The sequence below is a fragment of the Megalops cyprinoides genome, chromosome 9 (assembly GCF_013368585.1).
Source record: "Megalops cyprinoides isolate fMegCyp1 chromosome 9, fMegCyp1.pri, whole genome shotgun sequence".
In the NCBI taxonomy this organism is placed as follows: Eukaryota; Metazoa; Chordata; class Actinopteri; order Elopiformes; family Megalopidae; genus Megalops; species Megalops cyprinoides.
This window is the reverse complement of record NC_050591.1, coordinates 4,729,159-4,754,813: the sequence shown is the minus strand read 5'-3', so window position 1 is coordinate 4,754,813 and position 25,655 is coordinate 4,729,159. Positions and strand designations below refer to the sequence as shown.

The 25,655-nt window shown below is 46.1% G+C and overlaps 1 protein-coding gene across 1 annotated transcript in view; it reads right to left on the bottom strand.

Annotated features, from left to right (window-relative positions):
* The window catches only part of nf1a (neurofibromin 1a), a 96,415-nt gene that overhangs the window by 52,826 nt on the left and 17,934 nt on the right, over positions 1-25,655 (bottom strand). Inside the window, exons 14-35 of the mRNA XM_036536054.1 lie at positions 24,353-24,457; positions 23,864-23,943; positions 23,632-23,755; positions 23,156-23,402; positions 22,309-22,382; positions 21,357-21,440; positions 18,291-18,692; positions 17,600-17,739; positions 17,131-17,253; positions 16,706-16,789; positions 15,666-15,782; positions 14,964-15,148; positions 14,093-14,304; positions 12,799-12,960; positions 11,992-12,095; positions 11,285-11,420; positions 9,976-10,038; positions 5,028-5,186; positions 4,758-4,855; positions 3,889-4,035; positions 1,289-1,435; positions 483-593 (exon numbers count right to left, since the gene is read on the bottom strand). Of these exons, the coding sequence (XP_036391947.1) occupies positions 483-593; positions 1,289-1,435; positions 3,889-4,035; positions 4,758-4,855; positions 5,028-5,186; positions 9,976-10,038; positions 11,285-11,420; positions 11,992-12,095; positions 12,799-12,960; positions 14,093-14,304; positions 14,964-15,148; positions 15,666-15,782; positions 16,706-16,789; positions 17,131-17,253; positions 17,600-17,739; positions 18,291-18,692; positions 21,357-21,440; positions 22,309-22,382; positions 23,156-23,402; positions 23,632-23,755; positions 23,864-23,943; positions 24,353-24,457 (3,104 nt within the window). The remainder of the gene's footprint in view (positions 1-482; positions 594-1,288; positions 1,436-3,888; positions 4,036-4,757; positions 4,856-5,027; positions 5,187-9,975; positions 10,039-11,284; positions 11,421-11,991; positions 12,096-12,798; positions 12,961-14,092; positions 14,305-14,963; positions 15,149-15,665; positions 15,783-16,705; positions 16,790-17,130; positions 17,254-17,599; positions 17,740-18,290; positions 18,693-21,356; positions 21,441-22,308; positions 22,383-23,155; positions 23,403-23,631; positions 23,756-23,863; positions 23,944-24,352; positions 24,458-25,655) is intronic.

Genomic DNA, 25,655 nt, shown 5'->3' with positions numbered 1-25,655 from the left:
CACCACACACTTTCCACTCCTGTGAGTCACTTTTGTGACCCGCAGGCAACAAGCCAGCCACCTTTTGGCCCTACAACCTGAATAAGGCCTTAGAGGCATTTCCAATGCGTTCACAAAGTATTTGATCCCTCACTGTCACTGACAGTTTGGGAAGGCAGGACGCTGAGCAGCTAGTCTAGCCTGTGAGTGGAGGTATGCCTGGAAACACCAACTTCTCACCAGCAGAGAAGCAAAAGCAGTCCCCAGGAGGAAGTTCTGCTGGAAGTCACCTTCCCTTTTTTAACTGAAAAGGAAAATGTGGCTTTATGCTGATATGACCTTTGTCTGGATCCAAAACACTCAAATGTATACAATGACTGGGGGAAAGAACAGCTCAAAAAATATGCAAGCTTACTCCACCAAATGAAGCAAAGGCTTAAAATGTTGCGTGTCACTTCCTGCAGTTAGGAACTTCAAGAAAATGAAGAGACCCATGTTCTGACCTGCGGGCGACGTAGTAGAATACGGGGCTCCCGTTCTTAGAGGTGCCGGCCTGGTAGAAAATGCTCAGGGTTTTCAGGGCCTTGAACTCCTCTTTCTCGTGCACCTGGTGCCTGGGGAGGGAGATCAGACTCACTCAAGACTTTGGCTGGTATTCAATCAATATGACAGGATTTTGAAGATTGGATTTAACATTGGATTTTAAAAATATTATGAAATTAAATGTGCTTGTGTTGGATCTAACTAGCTAGCTAGCACATAACTCTATGTATCTATGAATTACACAAAGTTTCAGGCTAACTAGCTCATGTTAACTGTGTGTACAGTATTTGCTTACATTTGTATTTTATGTTTACAAATATCAGTGCAATATTATTGTTGAGTTAGCCAGCTACTAGCTGTGTTTACTAACTATTTGTCAATCGATAAATATGGTTGCTAGCTATCAATGCAAGCGAATCTGATTCAATTCTTTAACCTGAGTAAATTCTGTTGTTACCTCAGAACCTCGTGTTACTAACCCAGACCTCCTAGTCGGCGGACGGAGGGAACACTGGAGCTGAATATCTAATCATAGTAGGATGTATGTTCTGCTAACTGACAGGAAAAGTCACAGTGAAAGCTGACAAAACCTTCATGTTGACTTTTCAGCAGCTGGATGCTACAGGCTACACTGCACTCTCTTATTAACTATTTGCACCCTTAATGACCCATTCAGGAAAGATGTGATCCTACGTAACATTCAGGTCACACAGGTGGTCTAGGAAGCTGACACAGGTAAGGAGGTCATGGTGTGGGTGGGGTTTACCTGGTCATGAACTCCTCAAACTTGGAGCTGGTGAGGTTGAGGCTGGACCAGTGGGTGTCAGCCACCGGCTTATGCTCAGGCGGGCCCAGGTAGGCCAGGAGGGTGGCCATCTTATCGAATGGCCGTCGGCCCACCGCTTTGTGATCCCTGCAAGAGGACGACCAGGCTGCTGTTATCATGGTGACATCCTCAAGTTTCCAGAACAAGGTGCAACATTTTTATGTATTTCTCCAAAGACAGAGAGTGACATGGCCAAAGCTTTCAACCCTCAACTCTGTTGTTAGACCCACACAAAGGTTGTGCCAGTAGTAATAAAAACACTATAATGCATTCAAATAAAACAGTAATCATAACAATGTTCCAATATAACAATACAAGAATTTACAATAGATTTAATATCTGTGACATAAAATGAACATAACATGACACATGAATGTGTCTGTGTGTACAGGAGTTCGTATGAGGCATCTTGTGGGGATGTGTGTGTGTGCGCGCGTCCCTCGGCTGCCAATATGCCTCTGGACTTCAGCTGAATGGATGAATTTCCTGGCTTTTCAGTTTTTCAATTCCGTCTTGAAAACAATTTTTCTCTGACAACTTTGTAAAGACACACTATAACATAAACTCTGATTGCTTGATTGATTGACTGACTGTTGAGTATTGTGTCGCTGTGCTTTGAGTACGGTCAGTAGGTAATGACTCGCACAAATACGTGTCACAGATTAAAGCTTCAACCCTTCTCTCACTAACTGCACAGGTGGCATCTACTAGTTTCACGCACGTATTTTTAGCCCGAGGACAGAGTCCCGTGCAAGCAGCCGCAGGGGGTGTGACCGTGATTTACGCAAACATATTTGCCTATGAAAACCAGAGATTCAAAGCAGCGTGCGTGCAGAGCAGGAGAGCGCCGTGGTGTGTGGAGACACGGATGGAAGCTTCACAGGGGCACACAGAACAGGGCAGATGCCCTGGATCCAGGCAGAGGGCCTCTGATAGCACACAGACACGGTGAAGCAGAGATCAAGGTCACCGGGTTCTAGACTCAAAGCTGTCAGATTCAGATCGTACAGGCCCAACCCATCTCATAGTGCCAGCGGGTTACGCTCAAGATTCTGCACTAGCACTGTTATCAATAAAGAAACCAAATGTGATGACTAGGGATACTCATTTTGAATTTTTTTCTGACCGATAGCCGACACCCGTTAACCGACCATTAACCGTTAACCGACAAGGTTAAAATGTACTATTTAGAATGGACGAGTGTCTGTGACCCATTAAAAAATACCAATACAACAAATGTTTTTTTTTCCCCATAAGGAGTTGATTTTTACATGTGCACAACTGGCATAATAGCCTAGATCTCCCGTGTAGGAAAATATTTTATAACTTAAATAGCAAATAGTAGCCTAATAGTAAATCTAATTAATCATCAAAAACAGCCAGGTTAACGAAACGGAAACTTGTAGTTGCATTTTTCAGACCTCAAAATAAAATAAACAAGCCAGGCCTACCTCAGTTCTCAGCATAGCGGACAACTGGTTTTTATTCACATGCTGCGGGGTTAGTCTGGTGCGCAGTCTGTTAACTGTGAGACCCGCGGCGGAGAATACCCGCTCAGATGGTACCGATGTCCCAGAAATTCAGAGATAGCGCCTCACTAGACTGGCCAGCCACGTGTCGACATGCCCCCATGAGTTGATTGATATGTATAGCCTATTTTTCTTTTACCTTGCAGCAAACTTTTTAAATTACTTTACAAATAATATATATATTTATTTTTTTAACTATTTAACTGATAGTATTAATCGTACAAAATTCTTATTGTCAGTTAACGGTTAAACAGTTAATTATTAACATCCCTAGATGACCCATTCCCCTTGGCCACCTCTAATCTGCTTGGTAAGGTCTTACTTGCATACACACATACTCAGAGGGACCCCACCAACCCCCCTCCTGTCAAACCAGCACATAAACACAAACGAACATACAGGTCCCTGAGTCAATGTCTCTCCACACCTCCCACTGAGGGCGATGGCCTGGCTAATGGAAAATCAGCTCCAACGTCTAATAAATTAATTAGAAGCAAAACAATGGTGGGTGTGAGGAAAGGTCATGTGACTGTCAGCTGCTCTGGCAAAACCTTTATCTGATTGTTTTTTGTTTGTTTTGCTGCTTGGACAGATGCAAATATTTCCCAACAGAGGGCTGAAGCATGCCTCTGTGCTCCAATACAGCAGCCTGCAGTGTTTTTCATTATGTGAAGTTGTTTGATGTTTGATTTGTTTGTCAGCTGCTTCCCCCCAGGGCATTTTGCATATCAACTAATCACACCGCTGGAAATTTACCAACCCGATCCAATGTATGTGCACTGCACCAGTATAAGAGCAGGGGCCCGTTCTGAGGCCAACAGCTCTGACATGCCTGCTCTGATCCCTCTACAGCTGCAGAACACTTAAGTTATAACAGAACAGAGTGGCCCTAATGTCGCTACAGCTGCGCAGATCCCTCCCCTCCACAGCTTCGCAGAGCCCTGCAGCTGGGGCAGATCCTGCCCCTCCACAGCTGTGCAGACCTCTGTAGTCAGGACATGCCCGGCTCACCTGTTGCTGGACAGGTACTGGCCAATCCTCTCCTGGTTGTTCCATAGGAGCCGGTGCAGGGCGAGCACATTTCCATCACTGATGAAGGACAGACTGTGGTTGACCGAGTCGCTGGGCGGGGAGTCTGAGGCAATGTCCAGGAAGAACCTACGGAGAGAGAGCAAGGGTCAATGGCAGCATCTTCATCATCATCATCATCAGCACTGGAAGATGTTCTCACACACAGCTCCCTGGAATATGGATTTGCCAGAGCTAAAAAAAAGCCACTTGGACAGTGTGTGAGAGCAGGTACCTCTGAGAATTCTGGACCTGATCTCCATGTGGGGGGAACCTCTCTGTGGAGTGGGGCTCTGGAACTGAGCCAAAGGTGGTGAAAAGATTCAGTCTGGTTGAACAGCCTGAACATGAAATCAGCTCATGCAGCTGGAGCAGTTCTCTATGCAGAATTCCAGCCAATTTTTACCTTTGTTTAATTCTTATTTAAGCACAAGTTCAGGAATAAGACTATTTCAATGTGTCAGCTGAGTCATATTTTGATTTTCCTGTTGCAATCCTGTTGCAACCCAGTCCTTGGGGTGACCCTGTAATAAAGTAACAATCTGTCTCAGACCTATGAGGTTGCAGGTTTGAATTCAGTTTGTGTCAGAGCCATTGCAGGAAGTGCTTCACCTGAACTACTGCAGCAAACATCTACCTGTATAAATGGACACAATGCAAGTTCATTCATACAGTGGGTTGTGTAACCTGTGCTGAGTCTAATGACAGACACCAGGGACTTCTGTAGTATCTCCTGTAAACACCCCTTCAGCGGTGAGACCCGAGAGAGACTTCCCCTCCTCAGGGCATCAGCACTCTCTCCTGTGTCATACCGTCGCGCCGCGTCAAAGTTGCTCTTCACAAAGTCGTTGAAAGGTCTCATGTGCTCCTCTTTGGTGAACAGAACATGGTTGGCAATGCTCTGGAGTATCTGAGGAGAAGAGACAGGGCAGAAAGACATGTTTAAAGCCACAACTCGGCAATCTGTCAGCAGCCCTACATTAAACAAGTTTCAAGCCACATCCAATCTCAGATCAGCCAGCACCCCTACCTTAGCATTACTTTTAGGCCATGCTTGATCCTGGATCAGTCAGCAGCCCTACCTTAGACATAAGCTTGAGGCCGCGCTCAATCTTGGGAGGGGGCTTCTTGTCCAGGATGCCCGTCTCGTAGGGGGACACGATGGCGGGATTGATGAAGCGTAGGAACATGGCGCTCCCGACGGCCGCGATGCTGTTCTGGGGGAACCTCTGGCTGACCACCTGTGTGCAGAGCCAGGGGGGACTGGTCAGAGAGAGCTGTTTAATGGAGCCCAGCACATCACAGAGGCCAAGAGAACTGGCCACCACCACCTGCAGCTACCACTGTCCCCCTGGCCAGATTTAGAAGGCTAGAGAGAGAGAGGGAGGAGGTGGGGGAGAAAAAGCGATAGGGGGAGAGAGAGAGAGAAAGAGAGGAAAAGAAAGGGAGAGAGGGAAAAAGAGACAGAGACAGTGTGCAACAAGGGAAAAGAGTGAGAGCAACAGAGAGAAAGATATGTGTATGTATATATGTATATATGTATGCATGCGTGTTTACACATAATGTATACTCTCAACATAAAGGAAATATGTTGTATATTTTATGTTTTTATTTTTATCAATTCTGTTCACATCCTGTTTTAAAGGATGTGAATAACTGTCTTGGGTAATTTTGTAATATTAATGTGAAAATTGCTTTGGCCATACTGTGCACTTGTGCAGTCATGTCAATAAAGCTTGTTTAAATTTGAGTTTCAATTTGAGAGAGCGAGAGAGAGAGAGAGAGAGAGAGAATGTGCAGGAGATAAAGATAAAAGAAGAGAGAGCAGCTAGATACACCGAGGACAGGAAGAGGAACAAGAGAAGAGAAACAGCAGAAGGACAGGTGAAAGGAGAAGAGCGCTCAGAAAACACATCCAGTAAGAGAGAGAGAACTGCAGCCTTTTTCATTCTTGACCACAGATGAAGAAACAAAAGAAACAGGAAAAAGATGATCACGGATGTCAGCCCTCATCACCCCAAAATGACACTAAGAGGGGCACACACTGGCATGTGGACAGATGGGGGGGGGGGGGGGGGGGCTCTTTGCCACAACCCTTACAAAACGAGAGACGCACAATGTGCCACACAGACTGTTGCTCAGAGAAAGAGGGAGAGAGTGAGAGAGTGAAAGAGTGAGACTCTGACCCATTCATGAGCTGACAAATCAGAGACTCGGTATGCCCTGACAGCTAAATCCTGACTTGTACGTGCATAGTCGAAGACGGCATTGTTCACATCGCCTTGTGGCACGAAAAGATGGCGGCAATGTGAGCAGCGTATCCCTTTTAGACACTATAGAAGCACCCGTGCCACAGAGGCACCTATGGGTCATTCAAGCAATTCATCCACATCTATTTGGTGCTGCTAGGCAGGGGTGTGGTCTCCACAGGTGTGTGGCTTTCAGAGCAATACATGACCACAGTAGTTGATTAATGTGTCTTGTATATACAATATAAGACTTCAGCTAACATATAGGGAATGCGAAGTTGACGTCACACCATGATTGTTGAATTTTGGGTAACTAACATCATCGTTTTGTTTATGCGCCATCTTGTGAGGATCCCGCTGTCTTTCTGTTTGTGAGTCGGATGCTGTGTTTTGATTTTCTGTCGTGATTCTGAAAAACGTCGGCGTGGTAGGTCAGTGCTGCTGCATCAAGAACTGCCATAGTAGGTCACACCATCGTTCAGGGAGAAAACTGGACAATGTAATATGTTTTTTCGCCTTTCCTATATTGAAAAAACATGAAGGGAAGCAGGTTGAGGAGGTGAGAAGACGCCAGATGGCATGGGTAGCTGCAGTAAGAAGGAAAGACATTACTTTTAACAACATTCCTGCATCAATGAAAATGAGTTCTCCGGTCTCTAACTTTGACCTAAATTGTACAATATTTCCATTTTGCTTTCATTATCTTTCTTATGATGGTCTGTGAAGTGTAAACATCAGTGTGTGTGTTTGTGCGAGTGTGTGGAGCAATGGGTGAAATCAAAAAAACAGGCAAACATAAAACCACAACAAATGCTCAGGGATGCAACATATTTATTACTTAGGCTACTTATACTCTGTTCTGCCAGTTTGTCCAAATACCATTGCTTGGCACTGTGATTTAATTTCTCCCGGTAGGGTCCCTTTTCTTTCTCTTTCCCCTTCTCCATCTCTTCCCTTCTCCATTAGATTTGAACGATTTAAACAACTTTTTAGCCAAACAAAACAAAAGGTATGCAGGTAACCACCGTAGCAGGCACAGGTAAACAGAGCGCATTCCTCACAAGATGGCGTCTCCATCCCAACATGCAACACGGCGTGACGTACGCGTGACGTATCTTCACTTTCTCTATAAAGTTTAACCACAATAGATATGGAATCAACTAAACTTTCGGAAAGAGGTCTGCTGCCCTGCGAATAATATGAACACTGTTCTCATTGCCCAACTACACTGCAATGGCCAACATCATTACCAGTTAAGCTAACGGAAATTTGCTCCAAGCTCCATAGGCAATAATGCTAAGCATGTCACCGCTGAAATTGCTCTGCTACCTGCTATCCTACACAGGACTCACACAGGCTGCTAATTTCAGCTCTACAAGATACACAAAATAACACTTTATCTAAAATATAAAACTTAGAAACGCAATCATAAAAAATAAAAACATGGAGCAATCTGCATGCATCGGAACAATAGCCTCGGCTTTAGATTGGAAGTGCAGAGATTAACAGGGGGTGCACACATTTGATTAAAAAGCCTTACAGACGTCATGCCAGGGGGATGTTTTCCAGGAAATTTGTCACAGAGATCAGTGGTTATCACTGCACCCCTTCTAACCAAAATGCCTATTAATGAAATTTCATATGAGGTCAGTTGTGGCGTTGAAGGGACTGGCGAAAAAGGGCGGTGGGCCCGGCTCAGTTTCAGGGTACTGTATTACTCTCTGCACCCATGTCTGCAGTGCTGCTAGAATCTGAGCCCCCTTCATGGATGTAACCTCACTAAGCCTTCAATGTGGCAGGGAAGGTGCACCACGGCAGCTTCCTATGTCAAAGGCTTACATTGCAGCCCTTCGAAACCGCAGACAACACAAAACAAACAGCTGAGAGCAAACACTAATCATGCCTGTCTATGCTGCCGGTGATCCAGACCTCTCCTGCACCAGCATCTGGGTTCTCCTCTCAGAAGGACAGATTAAGCCAGCGCAGCAATCCTGCATAATAAGGTTTCACTCCAGCTAACCCCCCAGCATAATGTGATGCTTTCAAAAACCACACAATGCCCTACTCCCTTTCAAATGAATTAAAGCCATAGCCCGTACGCTCAATAATCATCTGCATTCTTCTTGACATCTTTCGCTGAGTTCTGCTAGAGAACTGATTTCACAACCGTGTTGTCTAAGGCTACACACAGGTAGGGTGCAGAACACAGATTACTCCATCAGTCAGGAAATTAAATCTATCTGTAAAAAAAATAGTTTATTATGAAAGGTTTTCTCATAAATTCAGTGAAGTTCTTCTTATTACTTTTTCCAGTTGTGCCTGGGAATTTCCTCGTTACAGGCAAACGCCTCTCATTGTTTAGGCTTTAGACTCTTCCTCTTGTTGTGTTTTTTTTTCTATCTGGTACCTCCGAGTTAAAACACTCCTCTAGTTCCTATTCATCTAAGCCCAGTTTTTCTGAGAAAATTTTTATTCTAAAATAATTAGAAATCTGATCTGAATGTCTGAGCCACAGCACTTTGATGACTAATTTTAGTAAAAACAATGCAAGATTAATGTAGAAACTTTTTAGTAGTGTACTCCATTTATAAGTAATGCTGATATTAGAACTGACTACAGAGAGTAATCAAAAACACTGGGAAACAATTGCTCTTGTACTAACGGTCACTAAATGCTACACTTGCAAGAATCAATCTATCAACTCCTAAGAATAATTTTTTTTGCTCACACACGTAAAATAATTCTCAATGAAACTAAATGACAAGGAAAACATAACGTGAATTTGAATCTCATATTTGGCCTTCAATATCATTGCATGTAAAAAAAAAAAATGTAGAAAAGATGTCCTGTTTAGCTAAGTGTTTGGACACTCGCGGCCATGGCAGGCAGTGAGACATGGCAGTCTGTCTGCCAGTAAGAGGCATGACATTCTCAGGCCGTAATGCAGGAAGAGTGAGAGGAACAAAGTGGGCAGAAACCTAACTCAGACTGGAGGGCCTCTATGGCTGGGGCGGGGCTTGGCACTCTGGAACTCGGGACTCGACTGACTATGCATCTACCATGCATACAACACAGCACCAAATATCACAGAGACCCACGGAAATGATTAACAGCTTCAAATTATTTACAATTTAGTTACATTTGCTTGTACATTTCACATGGAAACACTCAAAAATATGATTCCTTAATTATATTTTTATTTCATAAAGGATTGTATGAAAATACTGCCCATTCACACACACTTTGTTCCATTTTAAGCCAAGGACATTCCTCAGCTAAATAAGAGAAAACGTGATATGGGAGAAAATGTGATATTAAACATTAACATCTGTTTAATCCCTGTGTTTGTCACTGAAATCCATATGCCTTAATACACACCCTGCCTGAAGAAATATTTCATTTCCAGATGATACCCATCCCTCCCCCCAGGTCCTCCTGACGCGGTTACGCCCTCTGCCAGCAGGAGTGGAGAGGACACAAAAATGACTGAAGAGACATGGTCACACAATGCCTCCACTGCTACTGGCCTGAGAGCTGGCTGGGAATGAGAGCTGCTGGGGAGCCTGCATCAGTACAATGATTTCAAGAGAAATATTGTACACAGACTGGTGTGTGAGGATGTCTTTTGGAGAAACCAAAGTAAGAACGTAAACTAAAAGAAAAATACCAAATAAACAGGAAAAAAAAATAAAAAGCAAAAAAGGCTTTTTGTTTCCAAAAAGTAAAGGGGAAAATGCATCATAAAATAGGTGGCGAGGGAAAAGAATTTCTCTGGACTTACAGCTCTTTTGCCTTCCTTTCGATCTTTAACGGTAGCTTTACTCAGAAGAGAGTGGCAAGTTGCCTATAGGACAGAGATGAGCACAAACACGTCACAGCGCGAGAGATACACAAGGGGACCTGGGGTGGGGCGTGTGTGTGTAACAGCAACGTCCACCTGCACAAACCTACTGCACAACACTGCACACGTACAGAATGGAGGATCTGAGGGAGGTGACACAGCATCGTCTGCTCGCACAATCCTACGAACAACACACACACGCGCGCACACACGCGCACACATACACATACACATACACATACACATACACATACACATACACACACACACACACACACACACATACACATACACATACACATACACACACACACACAGAATGAAGGAGGTGGAAGGTGGGGTTCAGGACAGGCCTAAGCACAGTGCTGGAGTATGACCCTTGACCCCTTGTGCGACTTGCAATGGCTGGAGGGTAGGCCGGGGTGGGTTGTGTACATGCAGAGCAAGTTGGAGAGGATTTGATTTTGGGTTGCTACGACAAACCACATCCTGAGGGTTACCAGGTGAGACGTTGCATCAGGGGGGCTGATTGGGGAGCGGAATCCCTGTAATCCCTGCAGTATTTACTCTGGCTCTGCACCCTAACGAAGCCGTACACCTAAGGCACAGCCAGGGCTCAGACAGGAGGGAAGGGCGAGGGGGTACGCACACATGCATTCAGCCTCAAGCTCAACTCATTCACTTTTCTGGGTTTGGGGAAGGGGATTTGGCAGTGACATCCAGTGACTGGTGGCTGGGGGTAGGGGTGGGGTTGGAGGTTGGAGACCTGCAGGAACACTGTGTCGTTGTAAGAGTGGAGACAGGCTTGGGGGGGGGGGGGGGGGGGGGGCTTTCATAGCCGCAGGTGATGTGGGGCTGAAGGGAGGGGGTGGACACACTGGGGGGCATTGTGCAGGGCTTCCGAACCCCCTGGCTTCCATACACCACAATCTCCCCCCACGTCCCTGAAGGAAACCCTGCAACCTCTCACACACACACGCACACGCGCACGCGCACACACGCACACACACGCACACACACGCACACACACGCACACACACACGCACGTACACACGCACGTACACACGCACGTACGCAAACCAGCAGGGGGAGAAAGGAATGACACCTCCCGCTACTATAGAGTGCGCATGTGCTTTTGCATACGTGTGGAGTGAGTACAGTAGTGGCAAGGTTGGGCCAGGGGGTGTTGTATGGGCGTGGTCAGGGCGTTGGCTGGGCATGGTGGAGGGCACAGCAGGACGGGGCGTACCTGGTACAGGCAGTGACACACGCTGCGTAGCTGGGGCGGGAACTCGCAGGAGGATTTGATGATGGCCAGGAAGAACTGGTCAGTGATCTGCAGCAGGTTCCTCTGGTTCTCCTCCAAGCTCTCAGATGGCTCCAGCCTGCAGAGGAAATGGCCAGGAGATTGGGGGGGGGTGTTGTGAAGGCCTGACCAGACCAGGGATGTCTAGTTCTAATAGTGTGATATCCAAATATTCCATGGCTCCTAGGATCAAACATTGCCATAATGAAACCTTGTTACTGTTAATATCGATAATAAAGGATACATTCTGGATTCTCCTCAGATTTTCTGGCAGCAGTTAACCTACAACTACATATTGACCATATATAATTTTAGATTTCTTGGAAGGAGTCGATACGTATTTGAAAATTAAGCCTGGAGAAAGCATTTGGCTGTATACACCAATTACACAGCCAGGAAATGCCCATCAAATGTTCACAGTTTTGAACATTTTGTATATCCCACAGAGAGTCCCTGTATGTTTTTAAAAAATACATTCCAACAATAAATGATGAGCCAGTGGTTCCAAGTCAACTCGATATTTTCATGAATCGCTCTGATTCCCTGGGAGCGGGTGTAGCACTGACTCTGGATCAGTTTCAGCTTCTCTCACATAATGGCTAGGAATATGGGTTTATGACAAGTAAGCTGATCTGGGGAGAGGGGGGTACCTGGTGGGGTCCACCTCAAAGCTGATCTGCTGCCACTCTGGCGTGGAGATGACCCCCCTCAGTAAGGGTTCCAGCAGCTTCTGCAGGTAGGTGGCTCCATACACCTGTGCCAAGGGGGAAGACACAACACGGTTTTAAACGTTTCTACAGTAAGGGGTAAACCTGTAATGAACAGCACATTCTTCCATCAGTACTGGATACAAGGCCTGATTTCAGGTGATTTGGGAGCAGTAGTGTGGTGTAGCGGTAAGGAGCAAGACAGCAGTATGGTGTAATGGTACGGAGCAGGGCAGCAGAATGGTGTAGTGGTAAGGAGCAGGGCAGCAGTGTGGTGTAGTGATAAGGAGCAACAGTGTAGTGTAGTGGGAAGGTGCAGCAGTGTGGTGTACTGGTTAGGTGCAGCAGTGGGGTGTTGTACCTTTGGTACTGAAGGTACTCAACCCGAATTACCTCAGTAAAATCGGTCACTGTATGAAAGGATAACTTGTTAAAATGGTAAGACATGCAACTTGCTCTGGAAAAGGGAGCCTGCTAAGCAAATTCAACAATTTGCCCTCCTGGATGAGTGAGATCTTTCCAAAAGCTTTTGCTCTTTAGGAATATGTTATCAAAAAGCAGAAACGGCGTCTTTCCTCCAGGCCAAAATGAGTTCTTGAGCAAATCAGGAAGCATGGAAGCTCTCTTGCCCACCCGCTCGCTTTGCACGTCTGTAAATGCTTTGAGCAAAGGTGATAAACCCGATTTGGAGACTGAGGAAAGCCAAAGCGTGGCCAATGCGTTACACACAAAGGAGCATGGGGGCGTCACCTTGAAGCAGAAGGTCATGATTTTACTGGCCAGGCTGTTTCCCCGAAAGAGCGTCTGCATGGAGTCGGCCAGCTCCACCTCCTTGGAGAACATGTTCCACAGCAGCTGGTACAGCAGGTGGCGTGAGTCAAACAGAGTCACCAGCACACGCGCCAACTCGTCCTACAGGGGTTTAGGATTAAGGTCAGGGGTAGCCACATTTTACATATATACACAACACTTCTACTAAACACAGTGTCTCTAACAAGCGCCAGTCCCTTAAGTTACCAGGAATAAAACCGCATCTTATTTAAACAAACACCAGTACCTAATTAGTCAGGTGTCCCGTCAACTTTTATTCAAAGTTTCAACAACATTTAATGAAAGTTCTACTGAAACTGCCTGACATTAAAACAGTTGATTCTTACGCCTGCATTCTCATTTAGCAACAGCCTATATAACTAGTACCTGTAATGATGACTAATCTTCTACTTGTATGTATATACACGCACAACACATAATCAGTCATACACACTACACACTCAGATACCAGCTTGTACAAGCATTCACTGTGAAGGAAAGTTCACCTGTTCCCAACAAAATTGTTTGTTACTGGTTAACTGTTTAAATGTGTGTCCTTGCTCATACATTGGGCTACCCTCAATCAATTAAATTCAAACCACTTAATTTTTGAATTGTGATTGTCTGTTTGCACTTATTGTCTGACTGAAGCAGATGATATTTGTTATCGGATATCCGATATCAGTGGGCAAAAGACCTCTGTCCCGAAATGTCCCGCATGCACATATAAACAATAAAAGACATCAAGTCTGTCTAGCCATGCAGAATTAGTGTAACAATTAGTGTAACCTGTCGTGTGCAGACTGCATAATAATCACGTGGGCCCTGTTAAAAATACTCAATTCTGAATTTAGCATCCACACGTAGGTTGATGACTAGATATCTGATTTATTTCCACATATTCATGTGGCACAAATAGGAACTGAATATATTATGTAACATTATACAATACATCCTCTAACTCACAGACACACTGCCATGGAGCAAGCACAGCTTGTACAATGCGCACACACACACACACACACACACACACACACACACACACACACACACACACACACACACACACACATACACATACACATACACATACAAGCACGCGCGCGCGCGCACACACACACACACACACACACACACACACACACACACACACACACACACACACACACACACACACACACACACACACTCTCTCTCTCTCTCACAAGGTGGGTGTGGCCTCTCCGGTACCCACCCACTGCGAGCAGGGCACTACGTTGGCCAGCGCCATGGCGATTGGCAGCTCGCCCTGGTCGCCCATCATGGTGACGAGCTCCACCAGCCTCTCGAAGCGGTCAGCCAGCACGGTCTCTGCCAGTGTGTCGAACTCCGTGCCCTGCTGCAAGATCTTGGTCAGCACCTCCATGAAGGTGGCTCTCGTCTGTAGATCCTTGTGGTACCCGAGCCCTGCGGACAGAGCAGGGGAACCAAATATCTCTCACCCCAGCAAGGAACTCACTGCTGGAAGACTTAGCATCAGCATTTACAGTAAAGGAATACCTACCCTTACTGTTTTATGACACACCAAACTAAAAAAAAAGCACATTAATGAAGTCTTCCTGATATTACAGAATATTTTCAGTATAGCATGACAGATAGTAGGGTACTTAATTTTCTGTTTTAACCATGTAGCGAAGGGCGAGAGCAATCACCCCACCCGGCCTCGAACCAGGGTACCAACCGCGTGGCACTCCGTCACAAACCAAAACTTTAGATCAGAATACAGAAAAACGCATTGGAAAATTGATTATATTCCTTCATATACATACATACGCATACACATACAAGATAAATTGTCTATGAAAAGAGAATGCCCTACGGCTGAGGCTCAGTTTAATGGTTTTGTATTTGGATTATTTAACCTCTTCTTTGTCAGTCTTGGGTCAAAATGCTACAATTAAATTCTGTCCAGTTGAGTTCAGTGACCAGTCAAACGACCACATATGACCATGCTCATATGGTGCTTCATAGCAAATGCTTTCAGAATGACCGAGAAGAGACTAACTGACCCCTCCCCCTGAGCTTAGGGTGGGCCACACCCCGCCAGGCGGGGTTCAGTGACTCACCGATGGAGTGCATGAGGCCGCTGTCCACGTTTGCATTGAGCAGGTTTGACATGGCGAGGACGGTATAGTGCCGCAAGGACGCCAGGCGCCGGGACATCCCGCGCTTCCGCCCGCCCACCTGCTGCCCATCGTCCTCAGCAATCTCGCTGCAGTCATTCAGCAGGTTCATAAACAGCGTGAAGTACCTGTGCAGGGGGTAGGCCACACATTCACATAAAAAAAACTACAAACCAGAGGATTCTGGGAAATGTGCAATTCCAATACCAGGTATGGGAGACTGGAGTAATGCCTAAGGATGTCCATAAACGTTTCCAGGATTCACTGTTTATCGCTGTTTATCAAGACACATGCCTTGGATTTGTTAAAAGATGGTTTTGTTTTCATTATAATCTTTTATATATGTCATTGGCATGAACTGCATAAATAAGATGCACATACACATTTGCATACATGTATGCACTGAGGAATGTTTGCAGTCTTCAACGTACAATAAAATCTGGTCAATAAGGAACTGATCTTGGATCAGAGGTTGGGGTGGATAAGATAATCCTCGATCACTGATGGTTTCATTTGATGAAATGCTGGGAGCAGACCTAATTTGTCAGGCACTGACCCTGCATCAGCATCCAACTTTAATAGAAAACGGTAGGAGTAAGGATTAGAGGCGGGTGAGCACATCCTGGATCAGCGTAGTGGTCTTACTTGAGGAAGAGCTGGGACTTGGCTTCCATCAGCTCCACCCCGTCACCCTCCTCGGGCTGCAGAGGCAAACCAGCGAGCAGGGATACCACCGCCTCCATGCTGGCCTGGTCCAGGTCCCTGGAGGACACAAACACGGGCTCCAGAATCACACCCAGTACCAGACCCGACCCACTCTGCAGCTCCAGCAAAAGCGCTGCAATGGCAGTGGCAGGACGACCATTGGACCTGGCCTCCATCGTTCTGAACCTGCGGAGCTCTGCGGAACTCACGCAGCTCTAATTAATTCATTCTAATTGCTTTAATCAATTAGATTCTAATTAATCTGATTATCTCAACGGTAGTCACCACACCTGCCAATTAGCCCCAATCAAAACACAAGCCTGCCTTTGGATACTGACTGATGGAAGTGTGGCCATCTCTGGGGGGTCTTTAAGCTTATCAATTCATCGACCAAGAAAGTCAAGAAAATCAGTCAAGAAAGCTTAATCAGTTTGGCTCTGTGTGATGGCGTTTTTTCATACCATGAATCTATTACAGGGCACCGATGGATGAGACACCATCTCTCTCAGTCTTCAAAGTTGTAAAGCAAAGGGTGCAATGAACAGAGCATGTGGAATCTCACTCGTAATTAAATGTCTTTGGTTGCGGCTAGTGAAGTAGTTTCCTGATGCAGTGCAATATGTTAGATACTTATTACTAATACTGCAGTTTTCTGATGACAATGAATCACTGTTAATATGTTTATGTCCTGCTATCCAGGGGTGTTTCTGAGGAAGAGGAGGTAGGTAGTTACTAAGTAACAAGCTAGCTGAGTAGGTATAAAGAGAATAAAAGACTATTAGAAAAAAAAACACAAAAGTCCAGTCAAAGACAGGGAGAACTGAAACGCATCCATGATTCATGAAATCAGCATTGTGTACTAGCTGCCCTGGCTGCTTCAGCTGCACCTGCATCTTAGCAGTGAAAACAACATGACTGATCTTGTCCCAAACTGATTCCAGTTGCCCCATGGATGTTCTGGGCTCTTCTGTTGGCGGTACCTTGTCAGGCACTTGACATCGTCGTCCGCCGCCTGATTGGACGTCCCCATGACCCAGTCTGTCAGGTACTCTACCATTTTGTTTCTGGGAGGAAAAAGAACAGACAGAAATGAGCAGGGATGGGAGAGCGAGGCTTCATAAACCCCATACTGGCAGGGCCTACAGTATGCCTGAGCTGAGGGAGGCGTCACAGTGAGGACAGAACCTGTCACAGCATTCCTGTAATATTATCCGAGCATTCCCAAGACATTTTCACAACGTTCTCGTGACATTCTCACAGCATTGCCTTAACATTCTGACAACATTCACATCACTTTCTCACGGCATTCCTGTGAACTTCTCACAGCGTTTCCATAACATTGTCACAACATTCCTGTAAGGTTCTCTCAGCGATTCTGCCAGTTGGTGTTCCTGGGATTTGTCACCTGAACTTCATCTCCTGGCAGAAGGAGAGGTCATCCCTGCGCGCCATCATCACCTCCACCAGCTGGCACAGCTTGGTCTTAATCTGGATGGCGTGGACCATGTTGCCTAGGATACGGACATACCTGCAGGCACAACGAGGTGGAGGGCATAAGGGAAGGCATGAGAAAGCTCATTGCCTTTTCATTTGCTGATTAAGGTCTGGTAATGGTAGAAATCAAAAGCTGGCTTCTAAGCCACAAATGGAGGCAGCAGCTCTAGACTCCATTGTTTCACCAGTGGCAGTGGCTGCAAAAACACTGTTTCACCACTCAGGGTTCACAAGCCCAATAAGTTAGTGGCAGCAGACATGTCTTGCCAACGCAACTAACTACTGCAATTACAGACTGAGAAAGATGGGGAAAAAAAGGCAAGAAAATAGAATCTCAGCTCTGTCCGACATTTGGCAGTACATGGCTGCCGACTGCTCACCTGACCAGGTTGAGCATCATAGTCTCGATGCTGGCCTGGCCCAGGTGCTCGGAGCTGCCCTCTGTGTGGTTGTCCAGGAGGTTCTTCATGATGGCAATGGTCTGCTCCACAAACTGCGTGTTGGTGTCATTGATGGGAACCTACAGGAAACAATGGAATCAAGTGCACTTACATTTACAACTGCAACTTTCGAGGAAAATGAGGTAAGAGATTTAACTTAAAAGGCCGTCATGCTTCTAATACACAGTGAGCAAATCCATCAGCTGGAGCTCCATGTCCACATACTGTTACGGCTGACATTTCTATTCACTTCTGTGCCTGTAGTTAACACTACAAACTGTTGCTGAGCAGTGGAACACAACAGTAAAGTGAAGTCCTATTTTACCTTGGAAAAAAAATCTAAACAATGTTAACAATTAACAATATTAACTAATAACTATTAACAGCTTATGTTTATACATTAACAACATCACATTTCCATAACTTAATAAAATAACATTAAAAAACAAAACTGCATTATTGGAGCCACTGACCAACCCTACGGAGAGTGAGGAATGGTCTATTCCAGTACTGGAGGGTTGTTGTCCATGTTCCTTCCAATTAATGGATTTATACTGCCTCCACCCCAGCTGACGGGGAATGGAGCAGTCCTGGGCTACACCAAAAGGCAGTGTGCGGGCGGTATGCTCACCGGGCCCTGGGCATCGAAGAAGCGGCTGATGCTGTTCTTGAGCTTGTTGAACAGCATGGGGTAGAGGGCAGGGCTCAGCTCCAGCCCCACCAGGTCCTTGACGTTGGTGCGTATCTGCAGGCCCACCTTCTCGTGACCACACACCATGAGGGACAGCAGGCGGTCCAGAAACCTGCTGAGGGGCGTCTCCGCCCCAGCCCCGGTGGCGGCCCCCACCCCTGCCCCCGCCCCCGCCCCAGCGGCCACGCACCCGCCCTCACCCGACCCCATGGATGCCATGGAGCCCTTGCGCTCGGAGGGGGGCCCCAAGGGGGGGCTGTAGGTGGCCAGGCTGGGCGTGCTGCGCTGCTGCAGACACACGCCCCCAAGGGCACACAGAAAGCCCGTCATGTTGATCCACTCCTGCAGGGAGGACACAGGGGCCACATCAAAGACATTCTACGTTGTGAACAGATATTGAACTCATATGCTCCTTCCCATCCTCCTTGCTTCTTTATGAAGGGGGTTTTGGTGCTGTCTGTGTTCCTACACTAAAAAACAAAAGTAAACTCCCACACAAAACAAGGATGCTCTGGTTTTGATCACAACTCTTCATTAATATTCTGAATGAGCCAGCAAATCAGAGCACTTAACCTGCTGCAGTGTGAACTTGTAACTTGAAGCACAAAGACCTGAATGTCTAGTCTACATGTTCAACATCTGACTATACCAGGGGTTGGCAACCTTTACTATCTAAAAAGCAAGTTTTGGCCAGACAGAAAAAAAAATATTTGCCTGGAGCCGCAAAAAATATTTGAGCCCTTTAAATGCAAGCAGCATAGCCTATTAGTCTAAATTAGCTTTGCATTTCCATTTCCATTACAATAATGCAATGTTTTGGTGCATTACAGAACTACTACAATAACAGACACTAGCAATAACAATAACAGTAACAAGAAAACAGCTGACACTTTTGTTATTTTTATTGGGGGATGCTATTTCCAGCAAAACACAAAACTGATTAATTGTGTAGTGGAGAAAAAAACCACTGGCATGTGTAGGCTTACTTAGAAATGGAGTACCTATAAATAGCTATGCAGGCCTAGTTTGAGTCCTCCTTGTGTTGGTGCAAATGAAATGAATCGCCCAAATGTCATAAAATAAAAAGTAGCCTACTTTGAAAATAAATAAAACATAGCGGCCCATCAGACTTCACATACCTGCATAGCAGTGCTGTCTGCTCAATATCGTTCACATCGCATGTCTCATCGCAGGCAATGGAGTATGCTGGAGCTGAGTTTATGTCCTCGATTTGCTGACTGGTGATGTTTGTTGCCATTTTTATGGCCCTGTCTTTGACGGTCTTTGCGGAGAGGGGCATATCTTTCATTTTCTGAACTATCTCAGTTTTGTTTTTGAGGTCTGAGAAGAGCTGCTCTGATATTTTAATAAGCGATTCTTTCATGTATTCACCATCCGTGAACGGCTTTCCACGCCTTATCTCCCGAGCTGCCACGAAACTAGCAGCAGTCGTGGAGTTTGGAGATTTGATCCATTTCTTAACACTACCTGCTCTGCTCTGCTTTCCGCAGCAGTTCCGAAACCGCTCTCTTTCTCTCATCCCCAGCTGGATACTTTTCAGCAAATGCAGTGTGCTTGTTCTGGAAATGTCTGTCAACATTATATTTTTTGTTGTTAGAAAACTTCTCGCCGTGGATCAAACATTCCAGTAAGTCAGCAGTAGTGGTGGTGAAAGCAAATGAATCTGTCCACGCGCTATTAAATTCTCCGTTTTCCTCCGAGACTTTTCTTTTTTGGATTTTGAATCCATAGCTAGCTTAGGAAAACACCCACTCAAGCCACCGCTATCGAGTTCGGCAAAGAGGCGCCAGGTCGTGTTGTAGCATATGATGCACATTTTAGTTGACGAAGTGTTAAAACATTTTTTTTTTTTTTTTATTCGGTGCATAGTCTACATATTTTTACAATTGGATTGTGACAGAGTGCTGTCCCTACGGTTGAGTATGCGCTCTGACTGCCATACCAAAGAGCCTGGCTCTTTGGCGTCGTGGTCGAAGTCGCATGTTTGGTACCCTATAGACCCGGGTTCAAGGCCGGGTGGGGTGACTGCTCTCGCCCTTCGCTACAAATGGTGCCAGAAGTGGAATGGCTTGCTGCGAGACCATCGGAGGCGTGTGTGAGCTGTATGAGGGGACCCCCAGGTTAGGTTAACCCCTGTGTGAGGGACTCCAGAGATGGGTGAAGCACTAGTGAGTGGGGCACCCTGGGATGGGAGAAGTATGGCAGGGGAATGCGTGAGGGACGCCTTAGTGTGAAGCATGGGCATAGCCCCTGAAGGGGAGAGCAGTGTGACAGAGTGCTATCACTACCGTTGAGTACGCGCTTCCCAAAGGGGAGGGCAGTGTGACTGCTATACCAACGAGCCTGGCTCTTTGGCGTTGTGGTCAAAGTCGCATGTTTGGTACCCTGCAGACCCAGGTTCGAGACCGGGTGGGGTGACTGCTCTTGCCCTTCGCTACATGGATTCATCAATTTAGGCCTATAACAATGATAGCAAAATGGAAAAAAAAAAAAAGTTTTTCATTTCCATGTGTTTTTTGACAAAGCTAGGGAGCCAACAGAGAGGGGCTAAAGAGCTGCATGCGGCTTGGGAGCCACGGGTTGCCAACCCCTGGACTATACCCACTAATCTCCATGAGATTTCGCATTCAAAAAGACTGTGTCATAATATAGCATGACAACTTATCCAAACACTGTCACAGTAAGCAAGTAGCTAACATCTATCTCTTCTGGGTCAGTCTTTCTACACTGAAGACCCATAGGTGCATAACAGGGGACAAGTCATCTACCACCATCTACCATGGCCATCTGAACTGAGTTGCTTTGCCTTTGTCAGAGTGAGCCTGGTTGTAGTGTCACAGTTTGCTCACGGCTACCGTGATACTTGGCATAATTTTGGTCAATGAGACCACAGGGTGTGTTTAAAAATGCAAGGACACATGAAAGTGACCATGAGAAGTGACTGACTCACAGGGGGCACTAGAGCCAGGAGGCAGGCGCGCTTACCTGTCCGTCCTCAATTTTGGTTTTCGGGTAATTGAGGATCAGCTTCGTGGCCTGTTCCCACTTGGCATGTGTGTCTTCCCAGGCCTAGGGTTTGAGGACAGCATTAGCCTGAGAGTGTGAAGGTGCAGCGGCACACAGAATAGAGTTGATTGGTTCCAGCAGTGTGCCAGGAGGCTGGGGCACACAGCATGTCTTTGCCATGTGATGTTTACTGGGCTCAAAACCCTGGGTACCCAAACACACAAATCTACTCCAAGAAGCAACAGTGAGAAGCAGTGGAAATTTCCGCCTGCCCAGACACTCCAGGGGTCCGTCATGCACCGATTAATTATAGGTCAACATGACAGTGATTTGACTGACAAATGAGGGCAAAAAGAGAAAGAACCCTTTGCCTTGCAAAAAAAAAAAACAAAGCGCAACCCTCCACCCTTGACCAAGAGCAGATCCTGGGTCAGCTGTATCTGAAATTCTATGTTTGCATAAGCATATTACAGTGTAAATATAACCTATATGTGTTTGGGGAAGAGGAGAGCAGGAATGACTTGTGTCAGCACTCTTCATTAGGAGGGATTCAGGCATATTGTCCCAAATATGCTTTATCGAAAAAAGAAAAATGCGTTTTTTAACAGAGGCTGTTAATGTGAGTGACACTGGTGCATACTCACAGCTGGCTCTGGGACAGTGGAATGTGCTGAATGATGCAGGTCTTACAGTGGAAAGATCTGCTGATCAATAAATATCCCCTCAATCAAAGTGTGGATGTCTCTGACACTGCATTAGTGCGCGCACACACACACACACACACGCATGCGCATGCACACGCACACGCACACGCACACACAAAACATGCGCACAGCCTCCCTCCCACTCCCTCCATTCACTCCAAACTCCCATCTCCCCTCTCCCTCTCTGCAGCTGATGTCTGCGCAGTTGGACAGGGTATGTCTCTGACCTCAGTGTTTCCAGCAGTGGGGTGCTCTATCCTGCGCAGCAGAGCCATGACTCTCTTCTGCAAGGCGCTGCGACCTGTAAACAGACGGAGGAAGGATTGCTGTGTATCTCCCAGCACAGCCAACTTTGACTCAGCAACCCGTCTAACTGAAACTCCCAAGACAGGATGAGTTTAGGCACACTTTTAAGTATAATAGTATTGTATGTAATTACACACAGTCACAGAAAGGGCTGAATATTCAGTTGTTTTGTCTGTCTGTTTCCTACATTCACTGTGTCCCTTGTCACAACAGGGGCAAATCCCATTAAGGACCATTTCTCTGCTACAGCATATAACTCAGTTCCACATCTGACACGTTCTTGGTGAGATTAAATCATGTACCAGCGAGGGGAATGGCCAAAGGCCACATTTATTATTTTTCACTGATATGTTGCTGCTCTCTAGTGGCAACAAGAAAGGATCCAGTGTATAAACCCTTGATATGGGTTTAGTTGTTCACAAACTGATTTTAAATGTTCAATAAACTGTCAATGATTTTGATTTTATACAACAAAAATACTAACGCTTGTGTCAGGCATAAAAAGGCTGATGTTTCATTGTACAAAAAAAATAATTTATACCTGTGTACCTCCACTAAAGCAATACTACCAACCTTCCCAAAACAGAGAGCTATGCTTACAAGAGAGCTGTCTTTATATGAGAGCTGTGTTTATAAGAAAGCTGAGTTTATGAGAGCAGGGAAACAGGCCATCCTGCCGTCCAGTGCTCCCTACCTAGGAACATCTATGCCCCTGTCCAGGGTGCACAGCACATCAGACAGGTGTAGGTGTGGGTGGGGGGTTCTTACCAGTGGACATGACGTTGCTGATGGAGGCGAACTCCATGAAGGTGTTGTAGTTGGGCAGGATGCTCTGAACCGGAACCTCGTCGGCGGCGCAGCGGATGTCCGCCTCTTCACACAGGTGCCGGAAGCAGGACATGGCCACCAGCACCGCCTCCATGTCCGGGCTCCACAGGAACATGTACAGGCACACCTCCAGCTTGGTCTGGGCCTGGCGGCAGATGGGGATCCCACTGCCCTGTGTGGCGCCCTCCTGTGGGCGGGAGGAAGAATCGCATAACCACTCACCCACACACAAAGACACAGTTTAACTACTCACAAACACATGTAAACCATACACGCCCATATCCAAGGCAACCTGCAGAGCTCTAGGCACTTTCTACACCAACGACTGACCCAGGATCAGACTACCTAGGCCTCTCCCACAGCATAATCCCAACCATTCTGTGGCATTCCCACAATGCCATGGGGGCAACTCTTACCTTGTTCTTCAGCAGGAACTTGTTCCGGCAGATGAGGATCTCTCGCAACCATTTGAGGATCTCTGTGCTGTTGATCATCTGGTGTCCAATCAGCTTCTTACAGATCAAGTATAACACCTGCGAGCTAAGTGTTACAGAGAGCGAGCATGGTGTAAAGACAAAGGATAACACACACTGTATACATACACGCACACACACACACGTACACATATACACAGTATCTGCTTCATACCTGATGTCCCAGAAGGTTTCTATGGGGGCGTCAGGGTTCCACAGCTCAATGGTCTCCGGCTGATGCAATACAAGCAAAGCCTGGAGGCACAGAGAGGACAGCTCTACTGTTACAGGAGGAAGAGAGACACAGAGAGGACAGCTCTACTGTTACAGGAGGAAGAGAGACACAGAGAGGGAAGACAGCAGGAAGAGAGACACAGAGAGGACAGCTCTACTGTTACAGGAGGAAGGGAGACACAGAGAGGGAAGACAGCAGGAAGAGAGACACAGAGGGGACAGCTCTACTGTTACAGGAGGAAGAGAGACACAGAGAGGGCAGACAGCAGGAAGAGAGACACCGAGGGGACAGCTCTACTGTTATAGGAGAAGGAAATTGAAAGATCTGTTTTTAAAGGATATAAAAAACAAAGTGAGGCAGGAACAGAGAGAAGAGGATCGACAGCCAGCAAGAGAACCAGAGAGGGAGATTAAGGAGAGGCAATCTGACCTCCATGGCCTCTTGTGAGATTTCTGTCATGTTGGAAAAGGGCACCAGCTGCACCAGACCCGTAATCAGTTCTGCCGTGGTGATCTGGACCTCCTGCCCCTGCTTCTGCAACACACACAGACACACAGAGAGACACACACACACACACACACACACACACACACACACACACACACACACACACACACACACACACACACAAGCACATGCACATACATACATACACACACACACACACACACATATTCAACATCAATATAGTACCCCACCAACTACAAACATATGAATTTTAATATGAGAAACAGTCCCTGTCATGCACTGTACATCTGCAGTCCCTACTTTAAAACCAATCCGGAGTTCAACAATGTGTCTTCACAGCAGTCATATAAAGGCTGCCATTAGTTGTTTTATGACACAAAATCCTGATCTACGAACACTCTGTTTCACACATGCATTTGGTGTTCTATTCTTCCCAGACCATTACACAGTCACAATACTGAATATTTATGCTGAATTTTCATTTCTATATTTAAATACATAAATATTTAATAGTATCATACTCATGTAGCTTTTGAAAAATTCCATATGTCCATGCTCTGGAACATAACCACTGTGTAGCATTGTGTCTACAGGATAACAGAATTAGATTCCTGATTATCCTGCTGGTGATGGAGTTTTGAATAGCGCACTCAGAGGATTGCCTGAGCGGGCTCTTAGTCACAGCTTCCCGTGTTTCAGACCCACCACACGCTAATCTGCTCACAATCACCACACCCCGACGGCCCTCAGAGGAGGTGGCCAAGTGACACCAAACCGGCAGGTAAAAGAAAGGGACCTGGCCTACAGGGATAATCTGAGGAAAAGCGTGGCCTTTTAAGAGGGCTAAGCGGGATTATCCCTGCATTAACGCTACGGAGCAAAAACACTTCCAGGAGCTTGCGGGTGACTCGCACCATCACAAAGAGAAAAGAGCGACAGGAGGGCCAACTTCGTGAACCCTTACAGGAACCGGTCGATTGCGCGTAGTCAGCCAGTCACCTCATATATATCCACTGTCATGTGGTTCAACCAATCACAATGTTTTGCTATCACAAAGACTTACAATTGATAGACTGCAAATAAGGTGAATAATGTATATGTCAAATAGGTTCATAGGTTTACAGCACATCAAACCATGCCATAAATTATATTATGCATTTCTGAATAGTCATATCCTTTTTAACAGCTGATCCTAAACACTGATTTCAGTGTATCAACAAGCACATAACATTAGTCTTCCTGTCAGCCATTATTTCCATTACTG